Genomic DNA, 22,493 nt, shown 5'->3' with positions numbered 1-22,493 from the left:
ATCGTTGGCCAAACTGAATGGGCTGATGGGAGTTTGAGTCCAACAACATCTGGAGGGCCAAAGTTCTTCATCTCTGCTCTAGAGGTTAAACTAGTTTGGCTCTTTTGACAGGGCTGAGGATTCCTGAACAAGACAGAACTGACAGTGTCATAATTTCTATATCATTTCTGTGGTAGTTTTATAAAGAAGTGGGCACCTTCTGTGCCAACCTTTAAACGGTGCTATTCCAACAGGCCTATGCAGGCAATTAAGAACACACCCTTCCACAATGGTTAATTGATGTCTGCTTTTGATGTTATGTTTCCATTGTGGGAACTGCTTTGATATTTTTTAAATGATACAGTGGTATACAAATATTTCTATAAATTAATAGTTGAGCACACCCACATCTTTCACCTCCAGGTAGCTGGCTTTGTGTACAGCAAACTATAGGGATCACATGCATAGTGCTGAGGACAGCAGAATCCTAGGCATGTCTACTCAGAAGTAAATTGAATGGGACTCACTTTGAGGAATGCATGCATAGAATCATCTCCTAAGAGATATAAGGAGATTCTGAGCCCTTTCATGGCATGTGATCTATAGTGAGGCTGACATAGGGAGCAAATAATTTTCATTTATTTCACAACAGAAAGAAGGGGAAGGAATTTGTCCCATGATGGGTCAGGAATGCATATGATGAAAACATTTTCTGTTCTCTATGTATGGGAGACCATAACACACCATGTTTTAGGCACAGATGTTATTAGAAGAGGTTCAAGATTCACAGGTTTCCTAGGTATATGGGTGGGGAAAGGGAACAATATTTCAAAAGGCCAGCAAAAATTGGAAATAATTGGCCTTTAACAGTTTAAAAACAATGAATATGTGGATCTGAGGCTAATAATTTTCAAAATGTCAGTAAAACCCAGTATTTACACCTTGCTTCGTTCTATTTGAGTCACTGCCAATGACAGCCTTAGAAGGACAAACCTCAGAGTGAGCTTACTCTAAAATGCTGAAAAAGTCTGATATCTCTGTGAATGGGGCTCTCTGCCAGTAGGAGATCAATGTATCTGGAAAAAGACATAAAAAATATAAATCTATTATTTGCCCGCAATTAAAGAGCTGACTCAAAGCATTAAGAACATAAGAAGAACAGTGCTGGATCAGAGCAAAGGCCCAGCTGCTCCAGGAGCCTGTTCCCATAGTGGCCAACTAGATGCCTATAGGAAGTCTGTAAACAAGAGCATAGGAACACAGGAAGCTGCCTTATACCAAGTCAGACCATTGGTCCATCTGGCTCAGTATCGTCTACACCGATTGGCAGTGGCTGTCCAGGGTTCAGACAGGAGTCTCTCCCTGCCGAGCTGGAGATGCTGGGAATTAAACCTGGGATCCTCTGCATGCAAGGCAGATGCTGCACCATTGAGCTACAGCCCCTTCCAAAGGCCAGTTGGTACACTACCATTCTCACAGCCTTGTGAGGTAAGCCCAGGGGGAGGAGCTATGTAGGATACAAATGAAGCTGAGGACATGAATGCAGCAGAACGCTTCCCACTTGTCAGTCCTAGAAACTGGTATTCAGAGGCATATTTCCCGGTTTCGGGAAGCTTTTAATGTTTGATGTATTATAGTATTTTAATATTCTTTTGGAAGCCGCCCAGAGTGGCTGGGGAAGCCCAGCCAGATGGGCGGGGTATAAATAATAATTATTATTATTATTATTATTATTATTATTATTATTATTATTATTATTATTATTATTATTATTATTATTATTATATTGCTCCAGCTCTGGAGGTTGAGCATTGTCTTTATGGCAGGTAGCCATGACAGCTTTATGCTCCATATATTTATCTAATTCCCTTTTTAAGCCATCCATGTTGGTCACTGCTGCATTGTGTGGGAATGAATTCCATGATTTAACTATGCGCTGTATGAAAAAATAATTTCTTCTTCCTATGAAATATTCAGGTTTATTTGATGTAGGGGATACCTGACTCTATCCACTTTTCCCCACACCATGTGTAATCTTATACTAATAATAATAATAATTTATAATTTGCACCCCGCCCATCTGGCTGGGTTTCCCCAGCCACTCTGGGCGGCTTCCATAGAAACCAAAAATACACTAAAATATCACAGATTAAAAGCTTCCCTGAACAGGGCTGCCTTAAGATGTCTTCTGAATGTCAGGTAGTTATTTATTGCTTTGACATCTGATGGGAGGGCGTTCCACAGGGCGGGCGCCACTACCGAGAAGGCCCTCTGCCTGGTTCCCTGTAGCTTTGCTTCTCGCAATGAGGGAACCGCCAGAAGGCCCTCGGCGCTGGACCTCAGCGTCCGGGCAGAACGATGGGGGTGGAGACGCTCCTTCAGGTATACTGGGCCGAGGCCGTTTAGGGCTTTAAAGGTCAACCCCCACACTTTGAATTGTGCTTGGAAACGTACTGGGAGCCAATGTAGGTCTTTCAAGACCGATGTTATGTGGTCTCGGCGGCCGCCCCCAGTCACCAGTCTAGCTGCCGCATTCTGGATTAGTTGTAGTTTCCGAGTCACCTTGAAAGGTAGCCCCACGTAGAGCGCATTGCAGTAGTCCAAGCGGGAGATAACTAGAGCACTACTTATACACTGCTACCATGTCCCCTTTTATTTACTTTCCCAAATGAAGCTTGAAACATTTTTTTGTGAGGGCTTGCACTCTATGGTTTCCTCACCTTCCGAAATTGTTTTCATAATGTGAAGGAAACACATCAGGAGACTTCTTGTTTCAGCCTGATCTAGTTTGTCAAACCGAAGAGCTGACCCAATCAGGGATAATGGCCTCACAATCTGTTAGGAGTGAAACACAAAGGATCTTTGTAGTAACTTGGAGGCCTTCAGATTCTGAAAATTGTTTCCAACCATTCACACGCATGCGTACCTTTTCACAGGTTTCTGTCGCCTCGCTGTTCTTTTCGTTGGTGCTTGGGTTAGAGTCGAGACTTGCTAAGGAGCCTCTGGAGTCAGCATGGTTTGCTGCAGAAATAGCTACTGATGAAAAAGCTGGAAACAAAACCCACAACGAACATGCTAAAATGATGTTTATGGACACAAAAATTAGGCAGAAGAATGAAAACTCAAAGTGTAGGGTGGAAAAGTGACACAGTTGTGGAACACAATGTTGCTCAATTAATGAAGACACTGATGGCCATGGGTCTGAGTGTATGAAACACTGTTGACATAGGATGATAAATATACAGGGATATTTGTGCTGTTGTTATTGATGATGTTAGGTACATTCTGAGACACAATGGACCAAAGATCACTGAAATGAAGAATTTTATTACGCACAATTAGTATTGTATACAGATAGAAGTACATACATTGAACAGTATTTCTATTATATCCTTTTGGCCAGGAGTTAATTTTATTTATTATTACTTATTTTAAACACTTGTATCCCGCCTTTGGAAGGTCTCTGACAGGACAAGGAGTTAATGATGCCCATGTTTCTGAGCTCAGCCGACCTCTGCTGTTGACTTGTGTTGGGGTGTTTTGTCATTCTGCATGTTCCTGCTGTAGCTATGGAATGTGTGGTGGGTTGAATTCCTGATGGTGACTGCCAGCACTGAGCCTAAAAACAGAGTGCTGAAGGCCAGCTATGAATCTGCTGGATTCTATGCTAGTCCATTAGGTCCATTACCCACATGGGACCAATATGGGCCCTTCAACTGCACTGACCTAGAGCTGGCACAGCAAATTTTTTTTGGAAGAAACACTCTCCAACCTCCCACCCTGACCAGCATAAGCCAGTAAGGCTTCAGATGTGCTGGTAAATCTGTTGCTCCTCCTGGGTACAATTTATAATTACTATTCTAGTTATTTACTTTACAAAAATGAGTTGAGAACAATGTGACCTGTTCAAAGTTCTTTTATTTGGGGCACCAATTTTTATGTAGCTCGGTCCCTGCTCCTGCCAACCTAGCAGTTCGAAAGCACGTCAAAGTGCAAGTAGAAAAATAGGTACTGCTCTGGCAGGAAGGTAAACGCCGTTTCCGTGCACTGCTCTGGTTCACCAGAAGCGGCTTGGTCATGCTGGCCACATGACCCGGCAGCTGTACGCCAGCTCCCTCGGCCAATAAAGCAAGATGAGCGCCGCAACCCCAGAGTCGGCCACGACTGGACCTAATGGTCAGGGGTCCCTTTACCTTTAACTACAAAGCAGGGAAAAGTGTAATAAACTGATTAACTCCTCTCCCCTGGAATTATGGGAGAATGGAATATTTAAGCATATGCATACATTTAGGAAGCATGGAGAAATCCCAAAGGGATTCATCTTCCTTAAAACAAGAACAACAGGCTGGGGTCATGTTTGATATCATTAACAGAAGGAATAAGATAAAGTCTGGTGTGAGAGTGCTGTAGCTGTACAAACTGAAAAACTAACTCAGGCATTATTTGGATGACGAAAATATATAATACGAAGTTTTCTTGCCTTGCATGTTAAGGAAATAATCAGAGTTTAAAAACTGGTAACAAGCCTCACGGTGGAGCAATCTGCCCCAAATGCTTTCGTACCTGCTATAGAGTTAAGAACATCTTTGGAAAAAGAGGTATCTACAGAGTTTGCATGTTTCATTGCTGCCTGACTCTGAAATCCACCAGTAGTACTCAAATCATCTCTGGATCCCTGGATTTCAATGAGAACAAGGGAACAAATTTAGTCACTCATATCATCAGCTTTCGAAAACAGCCTGTTAATTTGAAAGTTATATAATTACATTGCTACTGGAATGGTTTTCTGGCATGACGTTAAAAATAAAAACAACCCAGCGTCTGCTGATTAATGCCAAGGAGAGCTTATCCTCACTACCAAGTTAATCTTTCATATTTCCATCTACATATTTTTCCTGTGTGCTCAAATCAAATTCAGATAAAGCCCTATTCGTGTGCTACTTGTGTCTACATATGCATGTAGAGCAAGGAGAGGAACCTTCTGCTGCCTTTGCCTCTAAGGCAAGTGTATTGGTTGACATATGAATCCTGTATATCAAGTCAGCCAACATGAATATACTCAGTGGTTGCTTCCCCTGAAAGTTGCTAGGTCAGGTGGTGTTGTCTCCCAGAGCATAAGAAGTTGAGAGTCACTGTACAGGGCTATGGAGAGTGGGAGCAGCACAGCATTTCATATGGTTTTGCTATGAAGGCTCTTCCAAACAAGAAATCTCTGACATCAGTGAGAACACTAAGCTACTACAGTCACATGAGTGGACCATGTGAATGAATGCTTGAATTGGTCTTTGGTTGCGTTATAGTAACTCTTCCTCTTGTCCTTCATCATCATCATTATTTTTTAATAGCCACAGTCACGTCTCAGGGTTTTAGAACAATGGCTGGATAATCCAGATACTACTGTAATATAGCTGAGAAGCCTCTTTAGACAGGGCTATGTATAGACTTCTATATAATGTACAGTTAATTAATCCATAAGGGCTAACACAAGTCTGTTGAGGGCCCTCGAGGTAGATATATGAGTGTGTAGCTCATTTAAGGGCCTTCAGCCTAGTGAATTTGGGTCAATTGTTGATAAATTAACCTAATTATTCACCCAGCAAAGACAGATCTGAAAACAGAAAGGTCTGTATGAAAACGTAACAAAAATGACTCAAAATGAATTTGTGGAACAGAAGCTCACTCTCGTTTACCTGATTGGACGTATTTATGTTGAACGGAAACAGGTCCTTCATATATATCCTTGGCATGTTGTCTAAAAGCATGCCATACAGGGGCATATACAGGTTTGCTATCTTTGCCTGTTTCTCCTGGGGAAAAAAATGAAATTCAAAGAGAAAGGCTCACTGCAGGTGGCTGACTGGTAGATTTCAAAAGCACACAGGAATATGCAAGTAAGGCAAAAATTTACCAGGTCGGCATATCGATTATCAAAGGAATGTTTCGCCATGAGGTTTTTTAGTACTGCCAAGGCCATGTGCCTAATATCCTGATCTTCCTGGAGCGCAAACCCAACCTCTCGCAGAAGTAATCCAATTAAGAAATGCTTTCGGCAAAACTCATTTGTCACAGTATACTCTGGAATATCTTGAAGAGAACAGGCAAGAGGTTCATTGCATATTACTAAAATTATGCATGTCCAAGAAATAGATATGCCAGCAAGAGTCTAGTACTATTATCAGCCATTGCTATTATCCAGTTAACTTTTTTTAAATAAAAAAACCTCATTATATTTTCACAAAGCTCTTTCGATTGAACCAGTTATTTTTCAAAGGTTCCTAAGGCAATAAAATATTATCTATCTTTGCAAACATTTCTGTAAGGTATGGTTGGTGGATATTAGTCTCATCCAAGATCTCACAATATGGAAAACATCCAAACAACAACAACAACAACAACAACAACAACAACAACAACAACAACAACAACAACAACAACAATTTATTTATACCCCGCCCATCTGGCTGGGCTTCCCCAGCCACTCTGGGCGGCTTCCAAAAAAATATTAAAATACATCAAACATTAAAAGCTTCCCTAAACAGGGCTGCCTTCAGATGTCTAACTCCCAACTATCAACATTTGTAAATGCTTGGCTTCAGGTAATATTGTAGCTAATTTCAGAAGTGCTATGAATGGGATTTGGACCTCTTAGTGTGTTCATCCATTAATTTATGGTCATGGAAGGAATAAAAGCAATTCACCTCTTACCTGATGCATGAAACTGCAGTGTTGTTTCTGATGGTGTTGCTGGATCTTAAATGATTTTGCAGAAATAGAAGGGGAGGGGAAAGACAACAATTACCTTTTTATACAATGAGCTGACTTAGGAAATGCAAATTGGGCACGTTGATCCTTCATATAATTAGATTAAGCATCAAAGTTCCATTGATTTCCCTAGGGCTTATTTCCAAGTAAGTGTCTTTAGGATAAAAAAAGTTTGTTTTCCTTGAAAAGAAATAATAAATAAATAAGGAAGTTCTTACCTGGTATGTCTGCTGATCTCATAGGCAGGCACAGAGGAATGAAGTGTTCATGATTGCATACTTCTTGAAGAAAGTCAAATTTATACTGGAACAAGATCTGAAATGTTACAATAGTGATTGTTTTGCACTCAGTATTGGAGATTTACATTTGCATTACATAGGTCACACAGAAAAGATGAAACCAGTGGTCTGTCATGTAAAGCAAAACTGGGTTTGGTTTTGCTATTTCACTGCAATTTATTTTGGATCCTTAAATATATTTTATTTCTTATGAGCATTAAATTGTATTGAATAAGAGGATACCCTTTGGGAGAGGGCAGAATATACTGTGTAATAAATGTGAAAATAATTCCCATATGTTGCTTTTATGTTTGGACTATTGGTGACCCAGGGCAAAAGGACTGTGTAAGCACTTCCTATTTAGTCAAGAAGCAAGGGAATGCAGAACAGATATGGATACTTCACAGTTTGCTGGAGTAGAGCCTTTCAGTACTTCCCTTATGAATAAGCTTTCAACAAGGGGTGTATTTCGAGAGGAAATGCAGTATGCAGAGTGCCCTGCTGATGTCGGCATCCTTTTTACTGCACATCCATGATGATTTGTGCACATGACTGTGTCAGAGCAGTCACATGTGATCCCGCTTTATATATTGTTTGTGTCTGCAAATGCTTTGGGTTGGTCTCATTTTTGTTGCCCCTCTGGATAGCAAAAATGTGGTAGCATCAGGGAAGCATCACAGAACCAACTGAAATAGAATAATTCCACCACTGATGCATTGTTACTGGGCCAGAATGCACCCTCAATAAAATAACAGTCTGGAGGGGTCTGAAGTCTTGGGGAGTGTAGTAAGACTGGGTATAGCTTTAGGGGCTGCACTGTATAGATAAATGTTGCATAACTGCTTCCACTTATGTTTTGGTAAAGCTTTGATTATAAATGCAACAGAAAAGTAGCATCTTGTAGAGACCAACACTCTCTTCATATTAATCCTGATGTTAGGATCGCCCTACTGTGTGTAGGACCCTGGCAGAAACACATGCCTGACTGGCATGTTCTCTCCATCCCGGTCGTTCGTTCGGGAGCTTCAAAAGCTTTCTCCAGCCTGAACATCACAGTGACTGATACCAAGAGGCATTAGTACGCTTACGTAGTTTGCATAACAGACTCAGTAGCACAGCATTTTGGCTAATCTACATTATTTACATATAATACACTTGGAGCATTCTGACTTGGCTCCTTCCTCTTTCTCATCAGACACCAAAGAGAAAGAACAAAGGACAATAGTCCCACATCACGGAACACTGTAATACCAAACATCCTGTCTCCGTCACTTCCCACTAAGTGGAATGAAAACATACACCGTCATGTGACATAAAACAATCCCATGACTGCAGGCACGGAGCAAGAATCCTAACACCTGATTCTTTCAGCTGCTGAAGAACTGGGCTGTACATTTAAACACTATGTGTTATCTTACCTTGTGGTCACCTGGTCCAAACATGCTTATATAGCTGTTGATCATCTTAAATACAAATCCACGGTCCATGAATGTGAAACAACGCTAAGAATAAAAATTGAGCTATTTTAATTATTCACTCTGGAAATGGATTATATTAGCAGAAGAAAGGCAACAAAGCACCAAAGTTATCATCATCCTGTCAAACAATAAATTGACTGTGGACCATATCTGGTCTTGGGGACCAAATATTTGTCAGCAGTTTTCAGCTCAACAAGGAAGTCACCTTATATAAATGGCACTAAGAGATGAAGAGTCACAGTAATGTGGGTCTTTTTTTGCGGGGAGGGGAAGCCAAAGTAAGGCATTGTCTAGAAGCCTAACTATAGGTTTGACAAGCATGGATTCAATCCAACCCCCCCCCCATATATCCCTGGACTGACATTATGCCGTGGAAAAAATAAATTAAGCTTTTGACATGGCACTAGAAATATACCGTATTTTTCGCTCTATAACACGCAGATTTTTTCTCCTAAAAAGGAAGGGGAAATGTCTGTGCGTGTTATGGAGCGAATGTGTGGAAAAATAAGGCAAAAATCAAACCGCGCTTCAGGGAGAAGGGAGCTCCGTGATACAGGAAGTGGCAGCTTTCCTGCATTCTGCCTCAGGGTCTTACTGCCCGCCCTCTCTGTTTCCTTGCTGTGTTTGCTCAAACGGAACAAAGAGCAGGGAAAGCCCCTCCCCTCCAGGCAAGTAGAGAGGGAAAGCAGAGCGTCCGAACAAAGAGCAGGGAAAGCCCCTCCCCTCCAGGCAAGTAGAGAGGGAAAGCAGAGCGTCCAAACAAAGAGCAGGGAAAGCCCCTCCCCTCCAGGCAAGTAGAGAGGGAAAGCAGAGCGTCCGAACAAAGAGCAGGGAAAGCCCCTCCCCTCCAGGCAAGTAGAGAGGGAAAGCAGAGCGTCCGAACAAAGAGCAGGGAAAGCCCCTCCCCTCCAGGCAAGTAGAGAGGGAAAGCAGAGCGTCCGTCCTTCTATCCTGTCCCTGCTCCGGAGGAACAATGTTTGTGAAGGGAAGAGAGATTACAGGTTCGGCTTAAAATTCTGATTTGACTTCCTGCTTTTTGTTTTTGGAGACACACAGCATTCAAATATGCTTTCTTCCATTTAAAGAGGGAGAGAGAGAGAGAGAGAGCACACGCTGGCTGGCTTGTGTGGGTGGATGGGGGGAAACTTTTGCCTTCCTTTCCTCACGTTATAGCCCTCTCCTGCATTCTTAGCCTTCTGTGTTTTTCCTTCCCTCCCCACTTAAAATGTGGTTACAAAGCATGGATCCACATGGATCCTCAGGATCTTTGCATTGGGTCACCCCAAATTCACCATCAGAGCACACAGCATGTCCATGGCTACAGCCTGCCCCCCCCCCAAAAAAAATCACGCACCCACTGTTGCCTGGGGCTGCAATGGTGCAAAAACGTGGTTACAAAGCATGGATCCACATGGATCCTCAGGATCTTTGCATTGGGTCACCCCAAATTCACCATCAGAGCACACAGCATGCCCATGGCTACAGCCTGCCCCCCCAAAAAAAAATCACGCACCCACTGTTGCCTGGGGCTGCAATGGTGCAAAAACGTGGTTACAAAGCATGGATCCACATGGATCCTCAGGATCTTTGCATTGGGTCAGCCAAAATTCACCATCAGATCACATGTCTGTGGCCACAGCATGAAGCACAAAAATGATACGTCCACTGTTTCATTCAGAATATTTTTTCCCTTGTTTTCCTCCTCTAAAAACGATGTGCGTGTTATGGTCAGGTGCGTGTTATAGAGCGAAAAATACGGTACTTTCTCTGCAACCTGTGATTTGCTAGAACTAGTGTCAGTGAAAACCAGGTGTCTGGTTCTATAAAGGGCTATAAATACAAATTGTAAGGTAGTATGATAAAGTTGCATAGTATGCTAAATTAGCATGAGCTTCTCCACATGGAGTGTAGCTGCATAGCTTCCAGGTTCTGACTGCTCCAAGCTGAAGGCAAACAACACAGTGCTGCTTATCAGGCACCCAGAAACATTTAAATGTATGACATAAAACTTTTATCATGTAGTATAATACATTATGTTGTGTCAGCAACATGTAGAAAATCCACACTGTTTGTAGTGGCTTTATGGATGTTGCTGGATGTTGTCAGAGACTGCTGGACTACAACCCCATCATGCCTAACCATTGGCTGGCCTGGCCAGGGAATTGGAGTCCAATAACCTCTGGAGCGCCATAAATTCTCCATCCCTGCTCTAAAACGTAGATCAGACCATACCAAGGCTAAGTAAAGGCTATTTGCGGTAAAAGCATCTTACCTTCAGAAACCTGCCAATGCTGTGATTTGCATTCCTTGTTTCTTCAAGAGCATCCCTGTGTTTCCAAACAACATGATCTGAAATCACCATGATGAGCGTATCCAGCTCATTTTGGAATGATTCTGGAAATCTCTGAGTGCGAGGCATCTGAACAGACAGCAGATGACGTTTTTAGAATATAAGTTTAACCCTGTCACCACTCAAAGTTCCCCTGTGGTTCTCTCCAGCCCACAAAACCCAACAAAGCTGCAACTTTCAAAGCTATAGAGCGCTCTATAGGAGAATTTGATGGTATTACTCATGAATGGGTTGTTAGATAGAGTGGCCCACCTGTGAAGCCAGCTGAGACAACTGCCTCAGGTGACAGGATCTCAATGTAGAGCTTATGTAGGTTCAGAACCATGTATTGGAAGGGAGGAAGAGGTAATTATATCAGTTTTGCATAGGAACCTACTTATGGTAAGACAAACCATTGATCCATCTAACTTGGTATTGTCTATTTTGACTGAGCAGCAGCTCTCCAATCAAAGAAAGGGAGGGGGGTCCTCCAGAATGATGGTTTCATCTGTGAACCTCCCAGTTTTGTTCAACTACTAGCTATTGATTGTAACAATTAAAAAATGATTTTATTTGAGCTCCTATAAGTCCTACCAGCATGACCAACTGTGAGGGATTGTGGATGTTGTAGTACATCTGGAAGTCCCACCCATGCTCCAAAATTACATTTGATGTGCCATGAGAGCACAAAAATGTACAATGCTACCTTATATTGAGTCAGACCATCTAATCAACACTGTCTACACTGATTAGCAGAAGCTCTCTCTGAGATCTCAGGCAGAGGTCTCTCTTAAGAGGTCACTCTAAAGTGGTGATACTGGGGATTAAACTGGGAACCTCCAGCATACAGAGTGCATGCACTACCACTGTGTTATTGTCCTTCCAGTACCTAGAGCGCAGCCATTATATTATTAATTTGTGAGAAGCGACATTCTATGCACTAGCTCACACATCTTTGGATCCTGGCAAATGCTACTTTTTAAGGGGGAGGGAGGGAAGGAAGGGGATATTAATGGGTTTTTGTTTTTTTACTTAGCTTATTTCTGGGAGGGAAAAACTATGCTTAAGAAAGTGTTTACCTGACAGCCTAATGAAATATAATTGGGACTGTGGAGTAATCACAGCCTTGGCTCTGCCAGACGGAACAAGATAAGGATTATGTCATGCACACTCTGTGCAATTATCTCTCCGAAACAGCAGATGTGTCACTGTTGCCTCATTTCTCTGCCAGATACACATTTGATTCTGCTGAATGTTTGTCTGTGAGCCGAGCTACGCATTTTCTTAGCTGCATAGCTCTACCTTTAACTCCATGGTGTTTAATACAAATTATCTTCAGGTAGGGGTGTGTGTGTGTGTGTGTGTGTGTGCGCGCGTGTGCGTGCGTGCGAGTGAGTGAGAGAGACCATGGGCATATGCCAAAGTATCTTTTTATGCTCAGGGATGTTTTTGTTCAAGTAAGGTATTTTAAATGTGTGTCTGTGTAAAGATTGATATCTGCTTATTCATAATGGAGAGCAGCACACAGTCTTACCTGTATTCTCTTTGTATCCACCAAATGCTGAGCCATTGATTTTAAGATAATTGCGAAAAAGAACCAGGAGTGCTATTAAAATTGGAAAAAAGAGAGAGCAGTAAGTTATCACAATGACAGCAATGCTCATTTCTTTGTTTTCCTTGTTCACCCTTACTTTATAGTTTCCTTCTTAAAATCAGACTGATCTCTGTAATTTAGTCAAAATAAAAAAATTCCTTCCAGTAGCACCTTAAAGACCAACTAAGTTAGTTCTTGGTATGAGCTTTCGTGTGCATGCACACTTCTTCAGATACGAATGTAATTTAGGTGAGGCTCTGTAATTTAGGTGAGGCACGAAGAAAAGTTTTACAAACAAACAAACAAACAAATTTGGAGTTTCAATGGTCCAAATATTCCACATATTGCCATCTTGTTTCCAGAAGCTGCTGGCAAGATTGTGAACACTGTGAGAAAACTGACTTGCTCTTCTATAAGCAGGGATCTATTTTAATTCCCAGTTTGTATATGTGTGAATACAGAAGGAATGTACTATAATTTCATTAAAAACAACAAGCCACTAATAAGTTAATAGTTGTCCATAGAGCATATAGCACTCATTCAATTAATAACCAAAACTGAATGATCAACTTGGTGTGAACTTTCAGACTTCAGGGTGATTTCTAGATTAGAGTAGGGCAACAACGGAATCTAATGGGTGCCTTGCACTTGTAAAATATGTTGTGCAAACCCTAGTACAGCTGTTCCTATTACTAGGTAACAGTTAAGCTTGTGCACTACAGCTTGTGCAATGTAACTCTCAAACTTCATGTGCAAATGCCACGTTGGATCTCATCCCATATCTCCATGTACGGTACTTTAAATGCTGACACCCCAGTCAAGAATTCCATATGAACTTCTATGGGCACCCAGTTGGGAAGATCTGTTTGTGCAAATGGCTCTGTTCACTTCAGTGGAATGGATAACCCAACAAACACAAATGAAGTGAAGCACTCTCTGGTGTATGGAGCAGTAAAAAGCCAACAACACACAAAAAAGGAGCATGAAAAAAATGGTAAATCTATGCAAATCTTTCTAGAACTTGTAGCTTTGGAAAAGAAGAAAGATTTACCTTTAAAACATGTTTCACTGTTCTTTGCTCATTTGACTTCAACAGACCGGTCATATTCTTAGCTAGCTCCTCGTGAACTGTTCTTTCTTCAAATGACTTGGTCTTGAATACATACTAAATATATATATAATAAAAATAATAATAAAAACACCATCCACATACACAGAGGAATAGTTGGCAGTGAGAAGGCTGGTCTCCCAAGACTCAGTGTAACATTCCTATGTGTTTGAAATGATTGCCATCTGACAGAAATAACAGAAGAGACACAGTGGTCTTTATATTTAAAGCAGAATTTATTGCACTGATTTATCATTTCTGCTTTCTCAAGCAGAATGAAAGGAAGAAGCGTATCAATTCAGAGTCCTCAGGTTCAGGAGGAGTTATGTGCTTTCTAGATACAGTGGTACCTTGGTTTATGAACTTAATCCGTTCCAGAGGTCCGTTCTTAAGCCAAAACCATTCTTAAACCAAGGCGCGCTTTCCCTAATGAGGCCTCCCACCACCGGTGCCCTTCCACCATTCGGATTTCGTTCTTAGACCAAGGTAAAGTTCTTAAACTGGGACACTACTTCCAGTTTTGCAGAGTTTATAAATCGAATCGTTCTTAAACCAGACTGTTCTTAAACCGAGGTACCACTGTATATAAATAAATGCAGGAATAGGAATTATGTATGAATGCTTGAGGCCATGGCGATAATCAGAATCTCCATATCTTTTTGTTTATCAAACTGCAGAAATCCTGAATTGCTGTTCATTGCATAAGCACTTCGGGCTGAAGAGCTGGAAGTTTCTTTTGAGACAGGAAAGCACTCAACACTGTTTTTCCTTAAGTCCTTTTACCTTTGGCATTGGAAATACTGCTTTTATGTACTGAGCTACGTGCAATGTGGGATTTCGGATCATGTATTTCCCAACATCATTTTCTAAAAGCAATTCTCTCTGTGTGTATGTAGATTTGGAGCTGTGAGGGATCTTAACTGCTTCCCTCCAGGGCAAGTCCCCAATGCAAATTGCCTCCCAATTGAGCAAATTGCCTGCTCAATGAAGATAAAATTGTGTGGGTACTCTGTGACTAAAAGTGGCTTCATGAGGACTTCTTGTCTCTTGCAACTGGAGTAGGGAGGTTTCCAAAAAGTACCAAGATTAAGGTTTGGCACTGCTCAGAGTAATCTAAATACAGTTGATTAATTCATCGAATAACCATTACTGTACAAATATAATGAATCACTAAATATTGTCCAGCTATTTAAGAGTTTTTAATGCAAATACATGTAATGTTGGTGTCTGGGCTATGATGTAATTAAAAAGAAGTGAAATCCTTCACAAGTCTGCTCAGCAGTAAGTCTTGCTGAGTTTAATGCAGATTACTCTCAGGTATAGCTGAATTTGGAAGAAAGGTCCTTTGAACTCAGTGGGTTTCCTTCCTGGGTAGACATGTATAGGATTGTACTGTGAATATGGATGCGTACACACTATATATTTACAACCCATTCAAAGCACATTCTTTCCTTCAAAGAATTCTGGTCACTGTAACTTACCCATCACAGAATTCTGGTCACTGTAACTTACCCATCACAGAGTTAGAATTCCTAGCAACAAACTACAATGCCCATAATTATTTGAGGGGGAAGGGAATGTGCTTTGATTGTACCTCAGAGGAATAGTGTATATGCAGCACCTACTCTGGAAATTTTTGGTTTCATTAACTGATCCCCTGCTCTTTGCTTTCCAAATCATGAAAACACTGGACCCTGCACCAAAGTGTGGACAGAGCCAACCCCTGAAGTACGGTAAATGTTATGGCAGTTTTGTAAAACAAAGAAACAAAAACTCGTTTTACAGGCCAATCATTATCTACTAACAAATGAGTAGAAGAATGGTCCACATTCCTATTTTACCTACAACTTTGGTATAAGAATCATTAATGCTTGATTCACACTCTTTTCCCCCCTAAAGGTTGACACCACTTTTAAGTTTACTCACAGAAGCCAAGTCTTCTGATAATGGTGAATAGCAACACCTTCAAAACATGCCTTTTGAAATAGGCAATTAAATGCTGAACACATACATTTAAATATTAAAGCATCAATCCTGGCAGCACAAAATCATCAACAGATGCAATTAGCTTGCACATGCACCATTCTTTAGCAATAAACTCTCCTTACTGGCCAATCTGGAAATGTATGGAATGTAGTAACTCACACATTTAATGTTTTTTCTGAAATATGGGACGAAGGGGCAAACCAGCCATTCAACCAATGCTGCTCTGAGCATATTAAGTCAGAGAATACTTTTAGCAACAACTAATTAAACACTTACAAATTCCTCAGTCATTTACACCTGAAGAATACACTACATCTAAGCTTTGCACCACTGTCACTCCAGGCATAATTTGGCTAATGAAATGTGACTTGTACAAGGAATTATGTACTGTGTATGTGAAACAGCATTAAGCTTAACTGATGTTGAAATTGTTCCCTAATAAACCTTTCATCACACACTCTGCTTAGGCTGGAGCTTGATGCTATAGGAGATGCAAGGCCACAGTCTGAAAGAATAGAGTCCTATAGCAATTATGTGAAATCTTTGACCCTTCAAATATTGCTGAACTACAACACCCATCATCCCCGACCATTGGTGACACTTGCTGGGGCTGATGGAAGTTGTAGTTCAGCACTATCTGGAGGGCCAAAGTTCCCACACACCTGGCCTATAGCATCTCTTTCTTTCCTGATTTATATAGGGATAATGCATATTATGATATTGTCATGCAGAACAATGGCATCATGCTTTCTGAAGAAGGGGAAAGGGGAATAATTCATCTGCAGCGGATGCTGACCTGCTGCCAAAGTCCAAATCATAGAACAGCAGCAGCAGCGACAACAATTATTTGTAAACACTTCTGAGTGTTCAAAAAACTTCACATACATTGGCTGCATTTGCACATTATGGTAAATATAAAGCATGGCTTATCGTATACGAGTGTGATCGTTTCATTCTTCCCCTCTTCTCCCACAATCCCTGGCTTGGCATTACATGTGATTTCTTTCACTCCAGCAAATCACAAATAAGCCAGGAGCAAACCTTGGATATAGATCATGGTTTGTTGGGGGCGAAACAAACAATGATCTCTGGTATGGCCATGATGCTAGCCAAGGGCTGTGGCTTGTTCCCTCCTTTTGTGAGTGGGGTTCATCATGACATATGAACTGGGCTGCTATCTTGTTTGAATCCTTACAACAACACTGTGAGGTGTATTAATATCCCTATGCAGCAGCTGGAGAATTTAGACTGAGAGGGAGTAGCTTGTTAAAGGCCACATAGTGATTTCATGTCAGAGGTAAAATTCAAGGTGCCTGATTCACAGCTCATTCTCTTAGCTACAACTGCAGAATAGCCCTTGACATTCTTCAGAATGTTTGTTAATTATGGGGTTGCTTCTTTCTCTTGCAAGGTAGTTTTTCTATCCATTGCCCATTTTTTTTCCTACCCAGTGCTAGGGCCCCTAGGCAGTCAAAATCTCTCCCCTCACCTATGTGCGTGCTCTAGTGGGATAACATGGAAATAAGAAAGCTTGATTGTAATGTTCTTTCAAGATCAAGTCAATATTATTTTGATCCATTGTTGTGGGGCCCCTAAAAGGCTTGGGGCCTAAAGCCCAGTGCCTTCTCTGCCTATTTGATAATCTGGCACTGTTTCTAGCAATAAATTCTTAAACCCTTGCTAAAAAACAACAAGCATACAGAATGAATACTAGTTTATTCCATTTGCCAAAATATTCACATAACCCACACTTGTATGCTGTATCCAATTACAATTTGAACATAAGAAAGGTGTTTAATTTCCTTTATCACACTCACTTTATTATTTTGCTCATCATAGGTGTAAGCTTTCTTTATGCCAAAGTTCAGCAGTGTAATACTCAGAGAACCAAATGAAAAAAGTGTTTCTTGTTTTGTTCTCACAAAAATGTATAACTACTGTAGATTCAATTTATTTTTCGTTATGTCTCTTCTAGGCACAAAGTCAAGCAGTAAAGGATTTATATCCCAACACTTAATATTTCTGATGGCATATCTGCCTGAGATAACTGCAAATCTTCATGATCTGTGACAATATATGGATGCAGAACTCAGTAAATCTCACCCTAATACAGACATGGACTGATAACCATAATTCTTAGCTTTAGGTCATTGCTGTCCTAAAGTGCTTCAACTACTGTACACTCATATCCTAATAGCGAGGACGAATACATTCACTTTTTATTTCAAGGATGAACTGCATGAATGAAATAGCTATCACATATCAAACACCACAGTTAGACCTTTCATATCACCTCAAACACAATGCTTTACAATGGAAGAAGTTCACACATTCCCTTTAAAAACATTCGGCGGAAAGTCACTGAGCAATGATTCTGAAGCTATGTACATGCACATGTGAATCAGACCTAAATTCACTAGTTTATTCTTTTAACAAAATTTATGTACCACTTATTCTCTAGAAATCCTCTAAGTGGCTGGACTAATATGGTGTAACTCCAAGCCAGAGGTGAAGGCTGGCACCAACTGCTCTCTAAATTTTCTTAATCCTTTGTTCACTGAAACACAGAATTTTCTAAACTTCTGCTTTTGAACTAGTTTGTATGAGGCTTGCCAGTGTCTGTGAGCTGATTCACACTATTTATTTTTTTCTTACTTCAAGGAATTTTTGTTGTGATAAGTGCACAGCAGACATTCTCATATGGAAACATTTCATGTGAATCTGTTCAATATGATCCTGTTTAGTCCTTTCTAACCTGGTGCCTCCAGATGACATGGATTTGAACTCCATTCAGCCCCAGGCTTCAAAGCCATGCTGGCTGGGTTTCAGAGGAGATGTAGTCCAAAACATATGCAGGGATCCTGGTTGGAGTAAGCCGTTCTAGGTCTTTGCCATCCCTCCAAGAGACTGCAAAGTCAGATTTGTCTGGAGATGGGCATGTTGGCAGGCAACAGTTGAAACTTATTTGTAAATCAAGCTGTTATTTCTTATTGCTACTGGAGAAGATCACATGGTTCATTAATATCTATTGAGCTGCAGTTCTGTATTGTAAAGGTAAAGGACCCCTGGATGATTAGTTCCAGTGAAAGGCGACTATGGGGTTGCGGCACTCATCCTGCTTTCAGATCAAGGGAGCCGGTGTTTGTCCGCAGACAGACTTCCGGGTCATGTGGCCAGCATGACTTATCCGCTTCTGGCGCAACATAACACCGTGACAGAAACCAGAGTGCACGGAAACGCCGTTTATCTTCCTGCCGCAGCAGTACCTATTTATCTACTTGCACTGGTGTGTTTTTGAACTGCTAGGTTGGCAGGAGCTGGGACAGAGGAATGGGAGCTTACCCCATCATGGGGATTTGAACTGCTGACCTTCTGATTGGCAAGCCCAAGGGGCTCAGTGGTTTAGACCACAGCGCCACCCGCGTCCCTGTATTGTAAGCAGCACATAAAGTGGTACATCTCAATTCAGAAATCCATAAACTGGAAGATATGCTACAGATCTAGGAACTGCATATAACTCTGTGGATGCCAGGCAGTCCGTGTAACCTGCCCAGGAGGTGTGTGGCACCATTCATACCACAAAAGCTACCACAGACGTATCAAAATTTTCAAAAGTGGGGGGGGGGGGGTGTCCGTGGATTGGCTTTTGAAAAAATAGGGTGTTCGCAGTACTTAGCTAATTGGGAACCACTTAGCTGCCTGGACTCCTATGCACATGTCTGATGATGTATGATTTCTATCTGCCCCAAGGGTGGTATTGGTAAAAAAGACTGCATGTAATGTACTGAATGTGCATAGAGCTCTATGTATGTACATGCAAAAAATTATCACTTCCCCATCCACCGAAGATGCATCAGCTGGGGGATATTCTTTCTCCTTTCAGGAAGTTACTCTAATGGAGGTCTGCAGCAGGGACTTCTAAGTGGCTGCACTGAATTTCTGTACACAAGGATATGCTTTTAAGGTACTTGGTGCCAGCTTCCTAAATATCCTGGCAAGTTCAATGGCAGTTTTGAGTGAGAAGTGAATGGAGAAGGGGCATAACAAGCAGTGCAGACTCATGATAATGTGCAAAGAATCATGCTGGAAGATTAAAAATATTTAACATACCATAAGCAGGTACAAAAGCACTGTAATTTGGACAAATAAAAAAAAGTTTCTTAAGAAAATAATGGGGGGGAAATAAGGAAATATTACGGCACAAGCAATTTCAAAGCACACAGAAAAGCATCGTTATTAAAATTGACCACCGAAGCCAATTTGACCATTTGTCAATTCCTTGTAAGAGGAGCAATTGATGAAATCACCACAGTTAACTTATAAAGGAAGATAACACACCTCTTACAACAACGTAAAATGCTATTTGCCATCAGAAAGGAAACCTGAGATAGGTATGTAATGTAAATGTAAAATGCTATTTGCCATCAGAAAGGAAACCTGAGATAGGTATGTAATGTAAATGTAAAATGCTATTTGCCATCAGAGAGGAAACCTGAGATAGGTATGTAATGTAACAGAGATGATCAAAAAGTGAGTTAAATGCTCTTACCTTTACATATGTCTGGATACAGTGGTCTAATTGTTCTTCATGGAACTTGGCAACAATATCAGTAAACACCCTGTAAAGTTAAATTATTGGATGACCATGAAGATACACATTTTCCCTTGGAGCTGTTTGACATTCAACATGGAACACAAGAAAAATCAATTGATTAAGGGAGAGGTTTTCAACCTTTTTGAGTCCACGGCTCCCTTAACCAACTACATTCTTTCTGTGGGGCTCAGGAGCCCAGTTATGTCACCCCTTGCCTGCAGAGCTGGCTGCCTCTCACCCTTTTTCAAACACCCTTTCTTGTGGAGTGTTCCCTCAGCCTCCTCTCCTCTCTTCTTGGGAGTCCTCAGGGCAGAGGAGGGAGGGAAGGAAGGAAGGAAGGAAGGAAGGAAGGAAGGAAGGAAGGAAGGAAAGAAAGAAAGAAAGAAAGAAAGAAAGAAAGAAAGAAAGAAAGAAAGAAAGAAAGAAAGAGGGACAGAGGCCAGCATTGCCCGTGGCACCCCTGACCACCATTCAAGGAACACCAGGGTGCCATGAATAGCTGTCAACCTTCCCTTTTTTGCGGAAAATTCCCTTATTCTAGTGACGTTTCCCACTGCTTCCAGTTGCTATCCCGGATTGGTAGATATCCCGTAGATTGTCCCTGGGACAGGTGAGGCTGCTGATCCCTTATTTTCAAATCTGAAAGTTGACAGCTATGGCACTGCCATGGCACACCAGTTGAAAACCAATGAATTAAGGGGTTGTTTTTTTCTGAACCTAAGGAGCTCTCCAAACTTGTTTTAGCTTGCAAAACAACATTTTATTATTTTTTTTAAAATGCACATGTGTGGAGCTAGAACTGGTTAACTCGGGTTCTAGAAGCAAACAGCTGACATAGGAGATTCTAGGGGCTTGCATTGCTATCTGCTTTGGGAACACTGATGCACAGGATAACTTCAGGATAAATGCTTTGCTCCATATTTGCTTTTTAATGTTTATTTTTCGTCAGCAGACCAGTGGTCTGATTGCATATAAGGCAGCTTCCTTATTCAAAGCCTATAAAAATTCTAATATAGAGATTTTAATAAAGGTATCATAAAACTCCAGTGCTGTTCTGCCTATGAAATTAAGGCAGTTAGTTCTGGAATGGAAGAAGAAAAATCCAGCATTTTTCATTGAATTAAAAATGGAAACACTACTTTCTACAAAAAATTCATTCTGGACTTCACAATCTACTCTGGAGTTTGGGCATAATGAAATGGACCCAACCTTACATATGTCAAAAACATATTGGATTATTTAGCAAAGTTGTGGCCTCTGTAAAGTCAGCTGCAAAACTCTGCTTGGCGATTTTAGTAAAATTGAGCCATTCCAAAGGCAAAAATAAATACACAGATAATCAAGAGATGTGTCATGCGGAAGTGCATTCTAAATACAGCCTTAGTTATTCTGCCCATCCCTTCCCATAAATGTGACCTCTTTGGTGTAGATGACAGGATCACAGAAAATTGCCTCTTCCCCTCCCAAAAAACTGCATATACAGATGTTTTCAAACATGAATGCCATTTTTAAAGTTAAGGCAGCATTCCCAATTTTGGTGTAAGTGACTAGAGGTTGTCTGGCACCTGCTCGGAAGAGTGTAGCTGTTTTACATAGAGAAGGTCCCAGATTCTGCCCCAGAATTTCCAGGTACAGCTGGAAAAGACCCCCCACTTGAGAGTCAATGCCAGTTAGTGTGAACAATACTGGGCTAGAGGGATTAAGGCAACTTCCTATGTTACCAGTACACAAGGCAAACATGAAACGAATACAATGGAAAATAAACCTGGTCACAGCAGTTGTAATCTCATCCTCCTTATTCTGTACAAGTACCCAGAAGAGCTGGTTCAGAATCACAGGCAGAAAATTCACGATGACATGGATCCTCTCAATTTTAAGCAAATTCTGATTAGGAAACAAAAATACATGTAAAGACAGGCAGATTCTCTGCTGCTTTGTGACAACTGCACATTAATGTAATTTCATCAAGGTAGAGTTATATTTTGCCGTAGAAACAGTTGTACCCAAAATCACCTGTGATTTAAACTGTATTTTAAATAGGTATGCAAAGATAAAGCCAGAGCAGTATAGCTGTTCAGGTGTTGAACATGGAGCAGGGAGATGTGGTTTGGATTTATGCACGTCCAATGGAGCTGCCTGGGTGCCACTGATCTGATAACACTTTCTCAACTTAACCAGCTTTAGGTGTCTATTTCTGAAATCTTCTATCCTTGCATGGTTAGCCAACAATGACAGAGTTAAGAAAGGATAAAATACAGTGACCCAGTGTATGCCATTGTGAGCTTCTTGGACAAAGGGAAGTGTGAAAAATAAATTAATATCAAGATTAATGGAGAATTTTCTCTGCAATAGCTTGCTGTTTTCTAAACCTTAAGGCAGTCTTCA

General features: G+C 41.1%; 1 protein-coding gene across 13 annotated transcripts in view; it reads right to left on the bottom strand.

Annotated features, from left to right (window-relative positions):
• The window catches only part of DOCK10 (dedicator of cytokinesis 10), a 214,440-nt gene that overhangs the window by 29,260 nt on the left and 162,687 nt on the right, over positions 1-22,493 (bottom strand). For 12 of the 13 annotated variants that reach the window (XM_081192469.1, XM_081192475.1, XM_081192476.1 and 9 more), the window contains 14 exons: positions 21,874-21,992; positions 20,064-20,133; positions 13,472-13,585; positions 12,361-12,432; positions 10,770-10,916; positions 8,438-8,521; positions 6,960-7,056; positions 6,685-6,729; positions 5,888-6,063; positions 5,670-5,786; positions 4,543-4,654; positions 2,906-3,027; positions 2,700-2,814; positions 989-1,055 (listed from right to left, as the gene is read on the bottom strand). In XM_081192469.1, the coding sequence (XP_081048595.1) occupies positions 989-1,055; positions 2,700-2,814; positions 2,906-3,027; positions 4,543-4,654; positions 5,670-5,786; positions 5,888-6,063; positions 6,685-6,729; positions 6,960-7,056; positions 8,438-8,521; positions 10,770-10,916; positions 12,361-12,432; positions 13,472-13,585; positions 20,064-20,133; positions 21,874-21,992 (1,457 nt within the window). The remainder of the gene's footprint in view (positions 1-988; positions 1,056-2,699; positions 2,815-2,905; positions 3,028-4,542; positions 4,655-5,669; positions 5,787-5,887; positions 6,064-6,684; positions 6,730-6,959; positions 7,057-8,437; positions 8,522-10,769; positions 10,917-12,360; positions 12,433-13,471; positions 13,586-20,063; positions 20,134-21,873; positions 21,993-22,493) is intronic. The other variant, XM_081192474.1, reaches the window with a different exon arrangement.

This window comes from Podarcis bocagei (genome assembly GCF_964188305.1).
Source record: "Podarcis bocagei genome assembly, chromosome: 4".
NCBI classification, from domain to species: domain Eukaryota; kingdom Metazoa; phylum Chordata; class Lepidosauria; order Squamata; family Lacertidae; genus Podarcis; species Podarcis bocagei.
This window is presented reverse-complemented; position numbering and strand designations above follow the sequence as displayed.